Source organism: Colletotrichum fioriniae (assembly GCF_027942845.1).
Source record: "Colletotrichum fioriniae strain IMI 355084 chromosome Unknown scaffold_13, whole genome shotgun sequence".
NCBI classification, from domain to species: domain Eukaryota; kingdom Fungi; phylum Ascomycota; class Sordariomycetes; order Glomerellales; family Glomerellaceae; genus Colletotrichum; species Colletotrichum fioriniae.
Window position 1 is genome coordinate 1,817,839 of NW_027076849.1, and position 19,347 is coordinate 1,837,185.

Consider the following 19,347-nt stretch of genomic DNA (forward strand, 5'->3'; position numbering starts at 1 on the left):
CGCCCTCCATTCCCTTCGCTATCTTTCCGATCAAGGCTAAGGATGAAGAAGTAACATTAGGTTAATACATGACAATCATTACAACAAGTACGTATGCCGGCTGTCTCTCTAGTTTTCGCAGCCCCCGAACCTGCCAGGATTCCGCCAACGTCTGGAGCGTCGGTTCCACCCGTGCCACCTCTGCACGCCTTACCGGGTCTGCATCTTTCACGATAGTATCATACTGCCCAAGGACGGTGGCATACGCCCAGTATTAGCTATTGAGGAGCAGGGGTGCCGACGAGATACGAAGTCCCAATCCGTCAATGTTTCTTTCTGGCGCGGCAATATACCATCCGGAGATAGCGTCACTCGCCCACTCACTACCTTACTCTCATCGTCGATGCTGTGGGGCCAGGATGCCCACACGAGGCTATGTCTCGATCTTCACTTTTTGCTCTTCATTGTCCTTGTCAACGACTCTAGGTACTGGGCCCGGCCGAGACCTATCATCCAAGTACAGCCTTGACCCGAAGATCACTGCTTGCTGCCGATGAGAAGGATCCCAAAGACGACAGCCCGTCACACTACGCACGTACTTCACGCCGCGTCTGGTTACGGCTCCTTTCATCTTGTTGAGCCACTGCTAGATTGCGAGGAAAGCTGCCGCATGCGGACACAACATCTCCAAGCCCTTCGAAACGCTGCCATAGTCGCCGCCTCTGGCCTGCGCCCGTTGTCGGCAACTGCCAGGCGTAGTGTAAGCGGTCATCTACATCATCGAGACCTCGACGCATGCGGAAGTAATGGGAAACACCCCGACGAATATCAACATCTGGGACTTCACCCATCGCGGCTTAGCCGGCCCCCAGGCAACGGCCTACAAAGGATTCTCCAGACCACGAGGCACCAAGCTCCTCCTCTGCCACAACGCCTAGTCCTACCGCAAGCCGGCTGTAGGGTAGCCAGACCCCAGTCCAAATATTCAAGCCCCATTTCGATCCTAACCAAACGATTGGGACCACGGCTGGCATGGGCCTTGGGGCCGCGGGATGGATAATGATTCACATAGCATGCAGCTATTCGCATTCCTTGCACGGAACGTTTCTACGAAGACGGACATTGACGCGAGTACACGCTCTCGCCAGAGAGAGCCCATTTCAGGCACCTTGCATAAGACTTGTATGGATGGCGTCTCGTACTTGGGTACTCTTCCTCCTGAGCCAAGGCCGATGTGGACGAGACCAACTGACGAGAGAACCCGATCGCAGATGATGGAGAAGAAGAAGCAAATACAAGCGTCAAATCGTAAATCGCGGCAGACGAAAAAGAGACAGAACCCAGTTGACAAGGTAGTGCTTGACAAACGAGCGATACATGGCTTGTTTGTCCGTGTTTATGGGTGCACCCCCATGGCATCGCAACGTACCTATGGCTACCTACCTCATCACACTCACGGTTACGTCCGTCGACAGTCTGGTCTCCGCAACGGGATGCTAGGGGGTGGCATGGCTTGCGTCCGTAACTATGGATCCAGACCCCCACTAGCGGCAAGTAGCACACACCCATTCCACGAGAAATTGTCATACCTTGGTACCCGACGGTGTGCCCCGCTACCGGGTCGACGCTAACTCTGGCACAGGTAGTGTAGATGCTTGCCGACATGCTTGGGCTGGACGCCGTGGCTGCCTGCCCAACTCCTCGTTCCCATTCCACTGGGACCTAAGTCCCCAGGTCCAGATGTTTAGCTCGAGGGGTTTTCAACGGCGAAGGGGTGACGGCGCCGTCATTCACTATCTCCTACCATCATATCAATGCGGATACTGTCAGCGTTGCTTGGATATAATCCCTGGCTCCGGGTTCCTACGCTTGTCCAGCCGCATATTGGCACATTGAATGATCAAATACCGTTTCTTTGTGAAACTGATGCTGCTTCGTGAGGATGGGCCGGATGATGATAAACCATTACGCTTGCGAGGTTGAAGACCCGATCATGCAGGATATGTGTCAGCGAGTTTACGACGGAACGAGCCCTTGGGAAATGGGATGTCTGAGTTACCTAGTATGGGATGACAGTATTCACGCTCACACGCTCACGGCTACGGCAAAACGAAGAGTCGGGACGGATTACCTAGACAGATCGGCTTCAACTGCCGACTGGCTCGCTGTATTGGAAGGACGGACGACTCTGCCTCCGCCGATACTGGAGCGTGTTCCGGGACAATTGTGCCCAAAGTGGTATCTCGTCCGACGCCATGATCGGCGGCGTTGGGCCCGGCCGGAGCCAGCAGCATATCCTTTGACAGGCCCTACGCCGTGGGCGCTGATTGTGGCTTGCGTACCTCGTCCGTGTTAGCTGCGCCCGAGGGCTTGGGACACCGGCGGCTAGGTCCCCTAGGGTCGTGGCACCCGCTGTACCAAGGAATAGGCTACGTTGAAACCCGCAAGCAAAGGCCGTTGGCATCCTTTCCAGCTGTATGGTTCTCGACGTTGGGTGTGCTGTAGCGTGCTGACGGCAATGGGCCGGCGAGCGGACGGACCGACACTACGGGGCCGGAGGCGCAAATGACATACGAATAAACAGCAAGTGCATTCCCTATCCAATTAGACATGCTGCAAGTCTTGACGATGATGCCAATGGTTGGCTGTCGTTTGTCACACCTGAGGGTTAATTTGCCCATATTCCTTTCGCCGTCAGCACCTCTGCCAAACAAATTGCGCCGCCAACTCCCCCCTCTCCTCTGGCCTCCTCGGACTCGGCAGGTTCAACTTCAGCTCCAACAAATTCAGCATTCAGCTGTAGAGACCATCGTCTCACACATATACCATGCATACGGCGGTAGCATGGTATTGTCGATTCAATAGTTGTAGTCGACTCGTTGTTCTGGGATGATACTAGCATGCCCTACCATTGTACAATTAGTAGCTCCACATCCTCTCCAACAACTAGGCTCCCTTTCCTCCTCCTCTCCCGGGGCCATTGGTACTTGGTGAAAAAAGAAAAAGAAAACTCCGTACGGATACAGGCTAGCACCCCATGCTAGCTGGACTAGGCCACAAATAGACATCGCAAGCGAATTTTGACGATTTGGCATTTTCCTCATATGCTGCCCCTTCCCTCTGCTGCATCCCCGTCCTTTTTTTCTTAAAATTCCCCGTTCATAACGGATCCACCTCTACAATTTTTATCCCTGGCCCCTTTCCCCCTCCCCTGGGCCTACCAATGATCTCCAGCCAGGACATGCCGAGTACATAGCTACTCTGTACACATGGGAATCTCACCGCAAAAGCAGGAGAGAATCATTAGCTTTTAACCGACCCGTCGGTTTCATGAAACAAGAATCCCCACCTCCAGCTGCACCTCACCTGCATCTATTCCCAGCTGACCCCGGCTCGTCGTCGTTTCCTGACCATCACGGGGTGATAGGACACAGGCTGGCTGTATGTACGAATACACCTCAGTCTAACGTAGGTAAGGTATCCGCAAGAATACAACAATGGAACTCACCATTGTCATGCAGGGCATATCAGCTCCGAAATGTAAAGAAGCACCGGCCGGTTTCCCATCAGCTCTGTCTGAACTTGTGCATTTGATTCCTCATCACTGTCCCCGTACCTTACCCTGGCCATGTTACCGTCACTCTCGCCCCGACCGGCTCCCTGCCGCCTGGCCATTGTCCTTCTTCTCCTCACCTCACCTTCGCACCAGTTTCCTGGATCCCCGTCCCCGTACGTCTGCGCTTCTACGCTATTCCCGTCTCCCAAACTCCAGCTTCTGCCCAGTGCCATTTATACAGCCGTCCAATCAGTCTTTTTCGCCCTTGGTGCACTTTCGGGGCGAGAACGTTCCGTGCCAGACGTGCATCCATCCCCCCTTTCCACCCTACGCAACGATACCGAAGCTTGAGCAACAAATCGTTTACGTACGTTCACTCACCGTCCTCTCGCCATTCCATTACATCAAGGATTCGAGTAGCCAATGGTAAGGGCTGGAGCTCTTTCCGCTCAGGTGAACCCAATACCTGGGCAGTCAGTCATTTTTCCCCACCGTGAGGTAAGCTCTGAGGAGACCCAACCGTCGGAGTGGCCTTGTGGAGAGAATATTCCGGCTACAGCTTATGGCCATAGCAGAATCATGGATGCGGTGTCGTCTACACGGCGGGCGAGCATCCCCTCCCTCGTATAGCATGAGAGCGATTCTCTCTGCGGTCAGTGGTCCTCTGGCGAAAGGCCGCCCCGATGCCCTCGCTGCTCGGTAGGCTCCAATTCCTCATAGACAATCACGAGGGCTATGGTAAGGATTCGAAAAGCCGAGATGACCTATCATCACCTCCGTGTCTACCTCAGTACGCCCTCTCGCAGGAACTCCTGCTGCACAAGATAATGATTGCTTTACTGACCATATTCCTGCCGTCCTTGACGTACCCTACCTCTCCGACTCGGTGACGGCCCACTAGAAGAACCAAAAATACATCTTCACCGCGGCTTCAATGTCGTTGGCATGAGCCAGGACCAAGCTTTTATGGGTTCGGCGCCAGTACCAGCCCGGGGCATGCATTAACAGACGAATGTCCGAGCGAGGTCTCGTTATTTAGTTCCACGGCGGCGCTACCAGCACAACGGTTCCCAGCAACGGTCTGTTACGTCTAGCTAGCCAGCCACGTTTCTGTCATAATGGCTTCACCAACGAGGGCAGTTCCAACCAAATCCACGGATACCAAGCCAGCCCGCCCTTTGGCCAGTAATATGCGCTCGGACTATCGACGAGCGACGAGGGTGCCATGAAAGTGTTACCGTCGCGAATAATGTGGCCATGATTCGACCTACGCCTCGTGCCCTTTTCCCTGGCCCCGAGCCAGCCACAAGATGTGAATCAGTGAACCCATATCCTAGCTCTTTCGTGGGACTGGAATGAAGACTTCTATGTGATCTGACCTCATCCTTAATGTACTTGCTCTCATCTCGTTTTCCATGTTGCTGAGACATTGAAGACGGCCGACAACTGCAAATGGTGGACAGGAAGATCTCGCTGGTACCTTCTGCTAGTTTACCTCAACTACGATGAATCTCGTATGCGCCAAGATTCCTTTTGAAATAATACTGTTTGCTCCGTTTGTTACTGCTTCTGCTGTAAATTTCGTTGTTATGGCGATTATTATTAGAGTTCCGTCGTGATGTTGCAACACTAAGAGCATGAGAGGAAGGAGAATATGGAACTTCCGACCATGTCCACACAGACAGGAACCTCATGAACGCCAAATTGATGTGGTTCTTGGTACTGCAGCCAGCGGCCTCGAGACATCACGGGGTGCCACCTAGATCTAACTGAACGGGTTCGAACGGTCGTGTACGTCCTCCAGGCCCACGACTCTTATCTCGCACAAGCCCTTCTTCCTCATCGAATAAGCATCATCGTCCTGAACCCCTTAATGGTTCTGTTTTCCATTAGATGGGCAATTATTGGCCGAATCTGTCGTGAGGGTTCGCGGGTCACTGTCCTCAGGGATAAAACGGGGAAGGGGGGCTAACAAGAGGAGGGCGAGTGAGCTGATTGAAGGATGTAGACCTTTTCTCGCACATCATTTCAGACCTGTCTTTCTTGCTCGAATTAACGACGCCTCATGGTCTTTATCGTTGGGAGACGAAAACGCACATGGTCTTATTCACCGAGTCGTTGGACTACTTCGCCACGCCCACTCTTGCTCTGGAAGAAGTATGACGCCTTTCTCAATACAGCTTTCCCTTTCACTCCCCGGCCCAAACGTTGTCGAATGGATGGCTACCAGGCTACGATCATTATCCCCGTGCTATCGAGCAAACGGATCTGGCCCCAAGACCTAGTTTCCACGTTCGTGGCGTTCATCCTCCTCCCCGGTGCTCCTAAGTAGGAAAGGGCATGGTTCGACAGCGGTGCGACAATCGTCTTCGGACAGACACACGCACAACTAATGGGGGAATCTACTTCAGTCAAGCCTAGTTCGAGCGTCATTACTAGTGAGCCATGCCGACCCCCCATCTCCATTTGGAAGCCTCTCGTAGTAGTTCGTATGCTGAGGGAGAAACATTTTGAAGTCCTCGTCTTACTATTGGTTGCTATACGGAACGTTGGGCATTTTCACGGTTGACGAAACGAGTCAACGGTGTTCTTACCGCCTGCTTAGCTTCCCCCGTACGCTAGTGTTCCCATGGCACGAATGCCACTCCAAGTCCACGATGGGTGCGGTGGTACTGGCTACAACCGCTTGGTGGATCAGTATCCTGTTTCCGCTTTCCCTTCCATCCGAGGTAAAGGGAGTGGCGATAGCTCTATGCTGCATCCCAGTCTTGACCTCCGTCATTCAAACCAGCCTAGCTTTCTCACGCTCGTCGTGTCTACTGGCCGTCGCTTTCAAGCCTCTGCAGATGCAGCCCGTAGAGGAAGGCGTGAGCGTGTTGGTGATGAAAGAGTATAAAAGTTTCAACCTTGATTGGGATGGTCTGATGGCTGGTAGAAGCCTAGTATGTAAAAGCAATCGATTTCAATCAAACGTGGATCGCGAGGGCCTCACATCTCACATGGACGAGGAAAGAGGCCCAGGGTATTATTATGTACATCATAGCCTGCTCTAAAGCAAGCCTTCCTCCAAACGCCGACTCCATCCCGCAACCAACACTGAGTTCTCCTCAGTAACGTCAAAGCAGGGAAAGATATGATCAGCCCATCGAGCAGCATTGCTCTGGACTGGTGTATAAGCAAATCAATAGCATGTCCTCCGCCTGGGACTCCCGCCGCTGATGTCTAAACTTGGCCAGCACCTAAGCCAGCCTGCAAGTACCAAGTGGTGCATCCAGAATGAAAGTCAAAGAAGACTGCCCCAAAACTAACATGATTTCGGCAAGTATAAGTAAGTACTGGGCGCGAGCTCTTCGTCCCAGTACATGAAAGCGTAATCAAAGATGCCATGCCCCTGAAAGAAATGCTGGAGCCTCTACAAGTAGATATCTCCGTCCTCTCCCGCTACCCATCGCCGCCACGCCTCGTCGTAGGCCCTCTCTAGATCAACCACCCATCGCCTGGTATCGAAAAGCGCACAGGTCCATTTGCTGTCCCACAGTGTTTTGCGCAAGGTTGCCAACCGACCCCTGCCTTCACCATAACCACCACGACCAATTCGATAGGATAGGTCATTAGCTAGTCTGATGGCAAAGAGCTCGTAATCGTCTTCACTGCCAGCGATGAGGTCTTTTGCTGCCTCGACACCTACAGGACCTTTGGGCAGCGCGCCCTTGAGAATTGAAGCCGCCATACGCGAACACATCTTGTAGGGGTATCGTGGTAGTGTGAGAAGAGGCGTACTAGACCACAATACATCTGCGGCAGTGGTGTGCGCGTTACATTCGGGAGTGTCGAGGAATAAATCGCAAACGCGAGCTCGGGATATATGCTGGTTCTTCGGTGCCACGTCCGTGAATATGATTCGGCTAGCAACTTCTTCCCCAGCCCAATCCTTCGCCGTCCTCCTAAGATTTGTTTCTCCCAGTTCGGGAAATCGCAAGAGCCATAGAATGGCCTTGGGAGCCTGTGCCAGGATGCGTAGCCATGTCCGAAACGTTGTAGGGTCGATCTTGAAACCGAATTAGCTAATGGTTCCGGTGGTGATGCTTAAATAAGCGGAAAATGACGAACCTTGTATAGTTGATTGAAGTTTCCCATGATAACGGTATCATCGGGCAGATTAGGAAACAGCTCTTTCCGCATGCTCCACCGTCGACACTGCTCATCTTCCCATGATACTTTATGTTCATCGGGGTCGCTCGACTGCGCATGGTCACAGCAAAAGAAAGTGTCTTTGCAGAACACAATATTCTCCGAGTAGATCCAGTCTCCATCGCCTTCTTCAGTTTTATCATCGAAAATGTCTTTAACAGAGAGGTTACCACGCCAAGGGCGTAATGTCTCCGGGGGGATTGCCGTGGCATCTGCAAGCAGATAGTCACACCACTCGGCACCCAAGCTGCCGGCGAAGCCCATGAAGGACATTTGGATCGGAGCAGGTCTCGCAGCAAAAATTTCGTTGCGGGCACCTCTAGTATAGCCATTCAGGTTGACAAGGATATGGATATTGTCTTGAACGATTTGCTCAACTAGCCTGTCCGAAGTCCATGTGCTGGCATCTCTGAATACGGGCGCTTCACGTTCAATCTGCAGCCGATGAACAGATTTATCGCTTGCTGCTGTGGCATAACAGAATGCCTTTACGCGAGTGGTATCGTGAAAACCGAAAACAGATTGCATACTGTTAAGATGTCAGTACAGGCTGCGGCAAGGCAACGTGGAATCGATTCGAGCCGTCTTACAGGTGAGCCAAGGGATGGTTATTGAAGTCTGAAGAAACATAGCCAACATTCAGATGAGGCGATGGAGGCGCAGGCGGCGGGTAGACTGTCTTTGGAACCCAGGGAGAGCGAAGTGTTGAACATGAGATCCTGAACGCGTTGCGTTGTGATATCATGCGAATGTCCTTCGCTGTCAAGGGGCAAGTGAAGGTATGGAATGGTAAAACTGTTGGAGCGGACGGTACAGCGAGGGTAGACGGCAGTTGAGGACGCATGTACTCGGAGGCTGGCTTCATTGAGCCCCGAACAAACTTGTCGCAATACCATCGCCGCATCGCTGCCCGTGCTCCACGCTCCACGAGCCTCAGCAGACGCGATCCTTCCCAAGGACTCTTGGACCAGCTAAGTAGCTTTGTCGAGAAGTCAGAATGGGCGTCTTCCGACTCCCCGTCGACCAAGCACAGCTGTGCAACCAATACGGCAATGTCGTTATCTTGTAGAACGCCAACGCCCCAAGTTGACGCGTCAGCGAGTTGGCGAGACACGATGTCGATAACTTTCTTCGTGAGGCCGGATCCATGGTCTTCCTTTGTAGCATCGAAAAACATGCCCTCATTGTCAACATGCCAGCGATCGTATGTGCCCCCCTGTAGTCGTGCGCCGCCCCTGCCTCTCCAGTCGCAAACCGAGTTCAAGGCGGTAGACAACCCGCACACTGCTTCTGCAAATTCTGGATTGGAGTGAACAGCCCTTTTGTAGTATGTGATTGCATCGCTGATACGCCCCCGATCCTTGACGGCGTTTGCAAGGTTTGTCAGGGCGATATCAAAGTTTCCATCGCACTGAACAGCCTGCTCATACATCTGAATCGCAAGGTCCAGCTGTCCAATATCCTTGAGAAGGCTGCCGAGATTGGTGTGCAGGTGAACATGCTTCGGATCCAGTGTAAGCCCGTAATTATAGTACGCAAGAGCCAAAGCGAGTCCACTGCCAGGGGTAATGCCAGGGATACTAGGCAATGACGATAAAGTCTGACTCGATGTTGCTGCCATGGGCTGCTGTACACTGGCAAGTAGAATGCCTACATTATTTGCCGTAGATGGGCTCTCTTGAAGTGACAATGAAAGATAGTAAAGAGAAAGAATGTCACCAACGCCGGCCGACTTCCTGACTAGTCCGGCAGCCTGTGAGCCAGAGGACATGGCGTCCTGGAATATCTTGGCGAGAGAAAGTAGCGAGTTGCTCGTAGTTTGAATTGCCGCTCGCTTAGGGCCGCCCTCAGGCACGAACCGTAGTCCAGGGAGATCGCCGTTGTTAGAAAAAACCAGCTTTGCCGTGCGCCTCGCCTGTTCAGGTGGCAGTAACAAGGGGCGAGACGGCGTCGCCGTATCACTGACACAGCGATTGCTGCCGTTTGGTGCCAGAACTTGCTGGATCTGTCGGACCAACGTCTGAACAGATGCTGTTCTCCTTCCTGCGCTGATCAAGACAGCTTCCTCGAAGGCTTCAGACGCCCCTGCGATATCCTTCAGACTGTACAGCATTGTCCCTTTGGCATGGACTAATGCGAGGATGCGGCCATTTTCGGTACCTGGAATGGCATAACCGCTCGAACCAAAGCCAGGCTGGGTTCGGCTTTCGTCTAGAAGGCTAGCCGCCAGGCTGGAAGCAGCATCTCTTCGGGCAGCGGCAGGTTCATAGCCAGTCTCCCCTGTTGACCCCTTTGGTAGCTTAAGAGACTTTTGAACAAAACTGATGACATCAACCGCGTCGACGCTTTTCTTCTTGTACAGCAGACCGACCAAATGTTCTACCGCTTCAAGGTACTGCGGTCGAGTTTTGATCGCCTTCAACCAGCACTTCTCCGCCTCCTCTTGTCTATTCAGGCAGTACAAAGTCGCTGCCTGGTTCGACACTGCTTCCACATGGCTACATGACGAGTCAGTAAGAGTGAGCTCGCAATATCACAGTAGAAGCCAGACGCAAGATAGCAGAGGTGGGATAGAGACTTACTTCGGCTCCAGGGAAGTGATTCGGGTAAACCATTCTAAGGCTTCCTCAAAGTGTTCCAGGCCGTAATGCAAGCAGCCGCCCAGTAGAACACCATCAATCCATTTCCATTTGGAGTGCTCACATAAACGAGTGAGAAGCTCTAGGGAGCTTTTGGCATTCGCGAAAGGTGAGCCTCTCGAGGTCTGATTCGGATACAAGGAGCCACTTGTGTTCGCGACCGGGAAATTGACATGCCGGAAATCCTGAACTCCGTCCCAGCCAGCGTGCTGCGTGGTGAGTGGCAATTTGTCTCCCAAGGGACCGAATAGCATGCTGTCTTGGGTGTTCCTGAGGTTTGCGTTGGCCATCATTGCCGCATCTCCCGGGAAAAAGAGGTCCGGGGCCAAGGTGACGATGGGCTGTTTAGGCGGTTTGGGATATACCACCATTCTTGAGGTAGTGCTCAAAGCTGAGCCAGGCCTCAATTGCTGAGTTTTGCGCCCATGATGCAAGAGTGCGAGTAAATCGACATAACTTCGGTGCGCTTGAGCCAGCGCTTTTTCTCTGAACGCGGATGGATGTGTCTTGTTCATAGAATCAACAGCGCCGATAGATTGGTGCGGTTCTAGCGTAAGAGCCTCCAAATGAGTTTGTGCTGGTTGTAGAAAGCCAGACCCATATGCTGATAGGTGAGCGTAAGGATCCGGTGGAGTGAAGTGGGCAGATGGTCCTATTATCTGATTCTGCACCTTGGAGTAACGATGGTCATACATTGATGGTGACGGAGACGGGGTATGGTGCATTGGCGGGCCGACATAGCTCTGCTCTTGCTGATGCGCCGGAAACCACGAGTTGGCTACATGTAGTAAACCCGGGATGCTGGCTCCGGTATTTCCAGAAGGGAGAGTCCCCGGGAAGTAAGGGTTGGTATTGAACAGCGAAGGCCGCGAATGAAGCTGAGGAGTAGAGCCAAACAGCGCAGCCGTGTCCGGAGTGTTGAACCCATATTGCGAAGAGGCCGGAGAGACGGTAGAGTGCATCGACTGGTGCGTCAAGTCCTGTGCAAGGGGCCATAGTTGATATGTTGGAGGCGTTAAATTCAAACTACCGCCTGCGTGATCACGGACAGGCAAAGAGTTGCGGATCTGGTCGGTGGTCTGGCGAGGGCGATTCGTATTATACGCCATTTGAACCGCCGGGAGCGCCATCTGCTTCAGGGGCGGAGGCCTCGAGGCGTATTGAGCATGTGAACCATCGTAGCCAGCTTCAATAGTGCCACTCGGCGTCTTACGTCGCAACTGATGTTCCGGTCCGTCAAGAAAATGCGACTGGCCTGTGGCCGTCGTGCGGCGTTGAATCGGTTGATTGGGGTGTGAAGTCCGGACTGGAAAGGATCGTGGCGTCTTGCCGTTAGGGAAAAGAGCGTTCGCCGAGCCGGCTGGGAGGCAGCGTAAGTTCTCATCGAATGTATACGTGCTGAAGTGAGGGAGCAGATGGTAGTCATGTTGTTGCGGTGGGTAGTCTTCTGGCTGGTGCTGCTGCTGCTGTTGTGACTGCTGGAAGGGCGGGAGGGAATCGAAGTTTGGCGCCTGTGGCACCGTATGGTGCATCTGAACTAGAGGCAACATGGGTTATGTGATGAAGACGACGAGGCGCTTCTGGATATCATGAAGCGGAGCGCGGAATGAGCGAGCTCAGCACGAAGGAGAGTGCTGCGAGTTCCGGGCTGGATATATCGATCCGGGAACCAGTTGTCATTGCCTGCTGGCTAAAGCATGGCTGACAGGCCGGCTGACGGGCATGGCCTCTGGGACGCCTCGAGCGAACGGCTGTGCCAATGCCCGATAGCAATGCCACCTGCCCTGCGGCCTTTTCAAGCCTAGGGGTCCGAATTCCTTGTGGTTCAAGTTCGACGAAGCGCGACGGAAGGCAATGTCGAGAAAAAATCGTTTTTTATTTATTTTTGTTTCGTTTTACAGAGGTTCGTCGTTGGGTCGTAAAGATGGCGCCGGGTTCGTCGGTCGGGGCAATGGGAGGCCGGAGAGGCTAATGGAAGGACGGCAACGTTGAAGACGGTCTCCCTGACCGACGTGTCCAGCGACAAAGATCGCAGGAGAAAAGGTTGAGGCGGTCGATCGAGTGGTCCTCTATTGACGAGAAGAAGAATGCGAAAGCAACGTGGAGGGCGGAACGAGATACAATGCGACTAGTGCGAAATCTGTAGCGGCAGTGGTAGTAGAAGTAGTAGCAGCAGTAACGGTAGCCGTGGGTGGCGGTAGCCGCGACGGGAGCGGGAATGACAGCTATAGCTTGCAGCCGTGGCCGTGGCTACAAGTTTGGTTGTGGTAGGAAGATACAATGCGATTCAGCCCAGTTTAGCCCCAGTCGGGTGGTGGTGGTGGTAGCCGTAGCACGGCAGCCGTTGGGAGAAGCAAGAAGCGCAGGTCAAATAGATAAGGCGATCATCTGGGCGGACCACTCAGGCAGTCACGGCAGTCACAGCAGTGTAATAGGAGGTCAGAAGTCGACGGCCAGACTATTGGAATGAATAGCAGCCCGATGTAGCGAGTTGACCTGAAGGCTACCCAATGGCCCAGATTCAATCTCGTCTCGAGGATCTGTCAAGAAGTCTCCAGATTCTCTCCCAGCTTATGACCTCCAGCCTGACGCGGAGGTACGTATCCAAGAGCAGAGTGTATCTTACGGCGTGAGGAAAGGTCAGCGCACTATTCCGTACGGATACTAGACACATGTCTGCGCAGTATTTTGTATGCGCGGACCATGGGCATGGGGTGCCTTGGGTTGGGGGTTTGGCTACTCAAAAGTCGGATGTCGTGACTGGGGTGGGTGTGATGAGGTGAGGAAAGGTACCCTGAGGCTTGACGCGAGGTAGGTGACAGGGGCGGGCGAGGTGGGGGGTTCACAACTGGGGCGTGCTCCATATTTCTCAAAAGCGGTCAGACAATGGAAGGTGAGTAACGAAGGAGGTACGGATACCTACAGGACAGGAGGCAGCGGCTGGCAGCGGCTCATAGGTACTTGAGACAAAGGGATGCAAAGGAGGAGGGAATGGCAAATATTTTGGGAAAGGGTGACATCGTAACCTCCAGCAGTAGTCGAGACGAGCGATTATACACATTACAGGTACGGATATTCCGTATGTATTATTCGCTATTATCCCTAGCGGTTCAAGACGGGAATGCCGCAACAAAACCTGGCAGTATTAAAGCGCGGCCATTGGGGGAGGGGGGTTGCTCAAGCAGGGAAGTCATCAAGGTAACACTAGGCCCTCACTCGACTTGGAAAAGCTCTTGGCTGAGGGCGCAAATTCATTGAATGAATGAGGTAGATACATCATACGGATACCATCAGTCGTGGACAAGTCACTCATTGTTAGTTAGACGTAAAGTAAAGTAATGGGGAACGGCGGGCAAAACCACCCAGCAAACCCAGCAATGGAAGCAAGCCGACCTTTTATCAATCTTAAACGCCCGCCGGTGAGGTGACAAGCCTGGATCCATGCATTAGTGCCAAACACGTTGGTTTCGCTGCACTGCCCAAGACAATGCTAATTTTACCAACCATACGCACCTTGGTGAATGCATTTACTACCTTATACCAGATGCAATATTTCTCCTTCCCTCGTCAACTTCTTCTCATCTTGTGCAAGCACCAAAGAGGGCATTCCCATCCATGTTTTGGTGACCCAATTGCGCAGTCTGAATCATTTAGTTTTTTTCTAGAGTTTTTTTTGGCCAGCATCAAACCATACTTATTGGACATAAGGTAGTCACAGGACACAACTGAACACACGAACATCCACGGTTCGGCACCGCCCACCACTAGAGCCCGCAATCCATCGAACATCATTTGTCATCTACCTTACGAGTGTGAGAACAGATGTTTAACCGGTTCCTCGAGGTCGCCTACTCTTCGAAGCCATTACCAATGCTGCAATCGCATCTTTCTTGGCCATGCCAAACGAAACTATTTGGCGTGCGGAGTACAGTACATTATTATGGACATGGCTCTGCTGCTGAGAAGCTTCAGACTATCTTGAAACCAGAACGTAAGTATGCCACGGCACATCCGAGATTCCGGGTAGAAATCCCCACCCCAATTCGAAGACCTCGATATCACAACGCAATAGTTCGCGGCGGGCAAGGTTGCGACAACCGTCTTTGGAAACTTTATCATTTGGTCATTTGGCAATTCTTTTTTTCTTTGCCCAAGGTTATCCCTTTTGGGTAGTCCCCTTAATGCAGAACCAATCCTAAACTCCAGAAGTCATGCGAGAGTGTGCTGCTATTGACCTCCTTTATTCCTCGGGGACTATTATTCTGGTTAGCCGGCCACTCCAAGAACTTTTTTTCGGGTTTGAAATGCAGCTGGGTAGAGGCAAGGGGTTACTTACTGTCAATCTCACCAGCGTCGATAGCATCGGTGATGGCCTTGGGGCTCTTGCCGTCAACCTGGCATCCAACACTGTTTGCCGTTCCCAGAATCTCCTTGACACCACCCTCCAGCGTCTTAGAGAAAGACTTGTGGCGCATGGTTCTCGCAATCTCGATGATCTCCTCCAAAGGAACAGACTTGTTGTGCTTGATGTTCTTCTCCTTCTTGCGATCGCGGGGGGGCTCCTTGAGGGCGCGGATGATGAGGGAGGAGGCAGTGGGGACAACGGAGACGGCGGCTTGACGGTTCTGGATAGTGAGCTTGACCGTCACGCGGAGGCCCTTCTATAAGTTCATCCCTATCAGTACTGTTCTGGCTCGCTTGTGGAGGCGTCAACAAGTTCATGGTTGGAGAGATTGCCATACCCAGTCGCCAGTGGCTTTTGCGATATCTTCACCAACTTTCTTGGGAGACAGACCGAGAGGACCGATCTTGGGGGCCAAGGCGGAGGAGGCACCAACCTCACCTCCGGTGGCCAGGAGGTGGCTATATTGGCAAATTGCGTTAGATGAATATTCAAGATTTTGGGGAAGGTGCGACGTACATGACCTTGACTTCGTTGGGATCGAATTTGGGAGCTGTGGTGAACCATTAGTTTCCTTGTCGTCGCTTGTTCGGCCTCATGGCAGTGCAGTCGAAAGGGTCACTCACGCATCGTGTCTGCTCTCGGATCTGGGTCTGATGGGAAAGTTGGTGTCGAAAGATGGAGTTGAGGCCGAGTTGGACGGGGGAAAATGTTGATTAGTTCTGTGCGCCTTCTCGCAGCCCTAGGCAAAAAAGACTAACATACTGCGCCACAATTTCTGTGGCTGAGTGGAGAAAATTGGTGCACAAAAGCCTGGCCAATGACTCTTTTTCGCGCTCCACTGTTGCTCTTTTCGCCAAAGAAAGCCGCAACTGTCACGTGGTTTACTCGCACCTAAAATGCCACCGATTGATAAATATTACCTATCTTATCTTCTTATCAGTTCTCGCTAAGGCAAGGTACCTAAGGTAGGTAGGTACCTACCTTACCTTGCGGACGAATAGGTAGACCAAGCCACGTTCGCTACCTGATCCCAGCCACACGTCAGAAAGGCAACGTTGTCAAAGTACGGATTGCACCTCAGCGATTGCGGCACTGCCCTAGGAAAATTGGGGTACGATTACAGGTACCTGGTGTGCTCTGTGCATCACCTTGCCTTGCTACGCTCCCACTCCGTACCTAGTAGGTACCTAATCAATCACGTTGGTGGGGGCGGGGTCCTCGAGCTACCTCACATCCCCACTCTGTCACGCTTTACATATGCCAGGTCAAATACCTTAACTTAGGTAGAGACTGAATAACGTTGAACTGATCGTCTCATATGCCATTCTTTCATGAATGAATCCGATATGTTTCACAAAGCCCAAGGTCCATTTTTCCGCCCTGCTCGCGCAAGTGAAGTCATACACAGAATTCTTCAGTGTTCATTGGCATTTATCTTCATAATTACGGCAAAGTCAGAAGTCTTATATGCCAGAAATAGCAAGGCTTCAATTTGCAATTATCCCCTGGATCCCCATCTTATGGATTTGTCGTATCTTGGCACGAACAAGACGGCCACCACCTTTACTGGCACCGCACCGCTATCCTCCTTCAGCCCGTGACGATACGCAACTCGGTCATCTAGTTTGTACCACTTACGGCCAGCCTAACACTCAGGGTTAGCAAGTCAATTAGAAGAGGATAAAGATTGAGTGGTTCCTTACTTCATGAGATGGTCCATAAAGGTTTGCAGAGACACATCATCAGTAAAGATAGTCTGGGCGTTTTGCGCACCCACGCCGCCATAAGCTCCAGTAGTGTGGGTGGTCGATGGGTTGAGCTTAGACAGGAGGAATCTGGCTTGAGAACCTCCAGCATCACAAACAATGAATCGAGGAAGTGGGAATCTGTCGGTGATGAGATCCTACATAGTGTTAACTGACATACTGGAAAATTAACGGAGGAAGGGATCTTACTCTTGCGTCTTCCTTGGGTTGCTCGAGCAGAGATGCAAAATTTTCATAGCCCTCCTGGTCCTGGTATCCCGCCTTGCGCCACTCGGCGACCGTCTCGCCGTGGAAAATGAGAATGTGGAAGAAAGTGTCGAGAAGAAGGATATGGGTGGGCTGAATGGAAGTCGAGTCCAGCAACACAGGTTGGCCACCCTCCTGATCGAACGTGTACGAGTCTAACGTAGGCTGTATCATGATGAGGGAGTTGCTTACGTCCTCATGGTTGAGAACGTGGCGATAGAAGGCCGTCTCGTCGGGGGAATTGTTGAAGACCTGTAGGAACTGACTCCTTCGGAGGTGGAACATGAACTGTGGGTACAGCGTAAAGTTCTTCTCGAGCCGGAAGGAAGATGGATCATCTTTCCGGTAGTCTGCAAAGCGGGAGCAGAGTCTGATAAGCATCCTGTCAACCCAGCGCAAGACATCCGGGCCGTCATCAACTTCGGCCTTGAATACTGCAATGCGAGACATCAGAACAGCAGCAGCTTCCTGGTCGAACGATTGTGCGATGGCTGGATCGCCAGCTGGGCCACTGAGATTTCTGGCAATTGTCGTAACCCTCAAATGGAATTGGCCGGACGAGTGTTGGTAGTAAGTGAGGAACTGAATCATGCCCTTTTGTGGCGTTTGTTGATGCTGCGTTGGGCCTCCCTGACTTGCAATCTCGAAGTATACGCCGTAACTTGCGTTAGGGTCGATGCCGCACATCTTCCATGAGCATGTGTTGCCTATGCCACATTCCGTCTCTCCAACAGATGTCGATTTCTTGTTAAGTGAAATGGCGTGACCAATCAGTCCAGTAACCTTCAACTCTTTGGTGGTGAGTACTTCGAGCGTAGCATTGAAACCCATGAGCAAGTTGTCGTCGCCATCCTTTTCGAACACACGAATGAACGATTGCCTGAACATAGAGGAAGTGAAGCTGTCGGTCAAAATCATGTGGCCACCGGTGGAGTTGCAAAGGCCTTTCATCTCTAAAAGACCGACTTGATCAAGACAACCCGCGAATATGTCAATGATGTGACCATTATGAGCGGTCCTCTTGGCCAGGATATCATAGAACTAGCGACTAGTGTCAGCCTTTTTCATGCAGGGGAAACCTCATTTAAGTACCGACCTTAAGTGCCTTCTTGTAGTACTTGATGTTGTCCCGGTCAATATCGTGATGCGATCGGATGGGCTCTCTCAGCTCCGGGCCAACTACCATGCCGGGTCCCTCTGTTGCGGGTCCACCGGCGAAGAGCATAATGCGGCCACCGGCGTGCTGGAATGAAGACTCAAGAAGTCCTACAGCCACACTGAGAGCGACGCCGGAGCAGCGCAGACTCCTGCGGTCGTTGGCTACGGGCCATGGATCTTTCTGAAGCTGCTCCAAAGCTTTCGTCAGCTGAAACTCGGCCTGCTGAACGGGCAGGAGAAATCTCGACGCAGGGCCGGCAGGCATAGGCCTTCCGGGTTGTTGCTGGGGCATGCCGGGTCGCATTGCTGGTGAGAGCAAGCCGAGCATCTCCTGCACCTGCTTCGCAGAGTAGTCCTTGCTACCACGGAACACATATGATTTCGCGCATTCAGTGTAGCCAATTTCGTGAACTTGGGCCTTGACAAGTGGTCAGCAAAGGGGGCCATGGGATACCCGATGGATATGGTACTTACCATCGTGCCATATGTGATTAAACCAACGAGTGCATTCTCGGGTAGCAGGCTCAGGCTCATGACCAATGACTCCTTGAGCGCAGCGAGGCTATCGTCCTCTTGGCAGGTGTCGACGACATAGAGGAAGATGGGAGGGCTTGGAGCCGGCCGCGAGAGACGATACTCGATTGTAGTGTTGGAAGGGTGAAGTTCGGGGGGGATCGCATTGGCGGTGATGTCTTTGTAATGGGGCGGAAGAGGGTTCCGCGACAGGCAGAAGGGACAGATCCAGAGACGGGCTCTTACGTCCACAGAACTGGCCCACGTTAGATTTCTAGATCTAGATAACTCAAATCGTTTTACTCACCAGAAAGGATTGAGGACGGAGCGGCAAGGTTGCTTGCAAGTCACCGGTTCGAATTGGAGGAGTGGTGTGTCAGGCTTCTCTTTGAGAGGAGTGTAGTTGGCCCCAATCGGCACGACCAAGCGCGATGCTTCCTGCATAAGCACATGTCAGAAGATGAAGAAAGACACCTTGCCAAGCGCAACTGACCATGCGAGAGCTAGGAAACACGTTCCAACTCAGGCGAACTCCATCGCGGTCCTCGACCTCGCTCCATTGCTCCTTAAGAGCTTCGTAGTCCATCGTTGTGTGATTGTCCTGCGGCGATCGATAGTCGGGCGATGCGGATACGGCGTGAATCTTGAGAAATATGGTCAGTGTCAGATGTTTGAGCAGGAACAATAGTACATTTATTTCATACTTAAGTTGCCAGCAAATAGGTTGCGCGCGAAAGTTAGTGTGTCCAATAGAGGATACGACGGAGAAAGCAGGTTGGTTTGGTTTGGCCACGGTACAATTACCACAAGACGGTGGCTTTGAGCTGTGGCCTACGGGTGGAGGCAATGTGTCAGGAACAAGCTGTGGTGGAGCTACGTTCCTGCCAGTGACCT

General features: G+C 52.4%; 3 protein-coding genes across 3 annotated transcripts; all 3 read right to left on the minus strand.

Moving 5' to 3' along the window:
• Window positions 1-14,693: 14,693 nt before the first annotated feature.
• On the minus strand, window positions 14,694-15,397 carry RPL12 (60S ribosomal protein uL11; the record flags this gene model as incomplete). Its single annotated transcript, XM_053196648.2, has 4 exons — window positions 14,694-15,026; window positions 15,108-15,228; window positions 15,287-15,320; window positions 15,394-15,397. 4 exons carry the CDS (start codon window positions 15,395-15,397, stop codon window positions 14,694-14,696), a joined length of 492 nt encoding a protein of 163 aa, XP_053045803.2.
• Window positions 15,398-16,469: 1,072 nt separating this feature from the next.
• Window positions 16,470-17,670, minus strand: SEC23_1 (GTPase-activating protein S23; the record flags this gene model as incomplete). Its single annotated transcript, XM_053196647.2, has 2 exons — window positions 16,470-16,673; window positions 16,726-17,670. 2 exons carry the CDS (start codon window positions 17,668-17,670, stop codon window positions 16,470-16,472), a joined length of 1,149 nt encoding a protein of 382 aa, XP_053045802.2.
• A 196-nt stretch (window positions 17,671-17,866) lies between these two features.
• Window positions 17,867-18,576, minus strand: SEC23_2 (GTPase-activating protein S23; the record flags this gene model as incomplete). Its single annotated transcript, XM_065758877.1, has 2 exons — window positions 17,867-18,358; window positions 18,415-18,576. Coding segments are annotated over 2 exons (654 nt in total), but the record flags the coding sequence as incomplete, so codon positions are not given.
• Window positions 18,577-19,347: the final 771 nt, after the last annotated feature.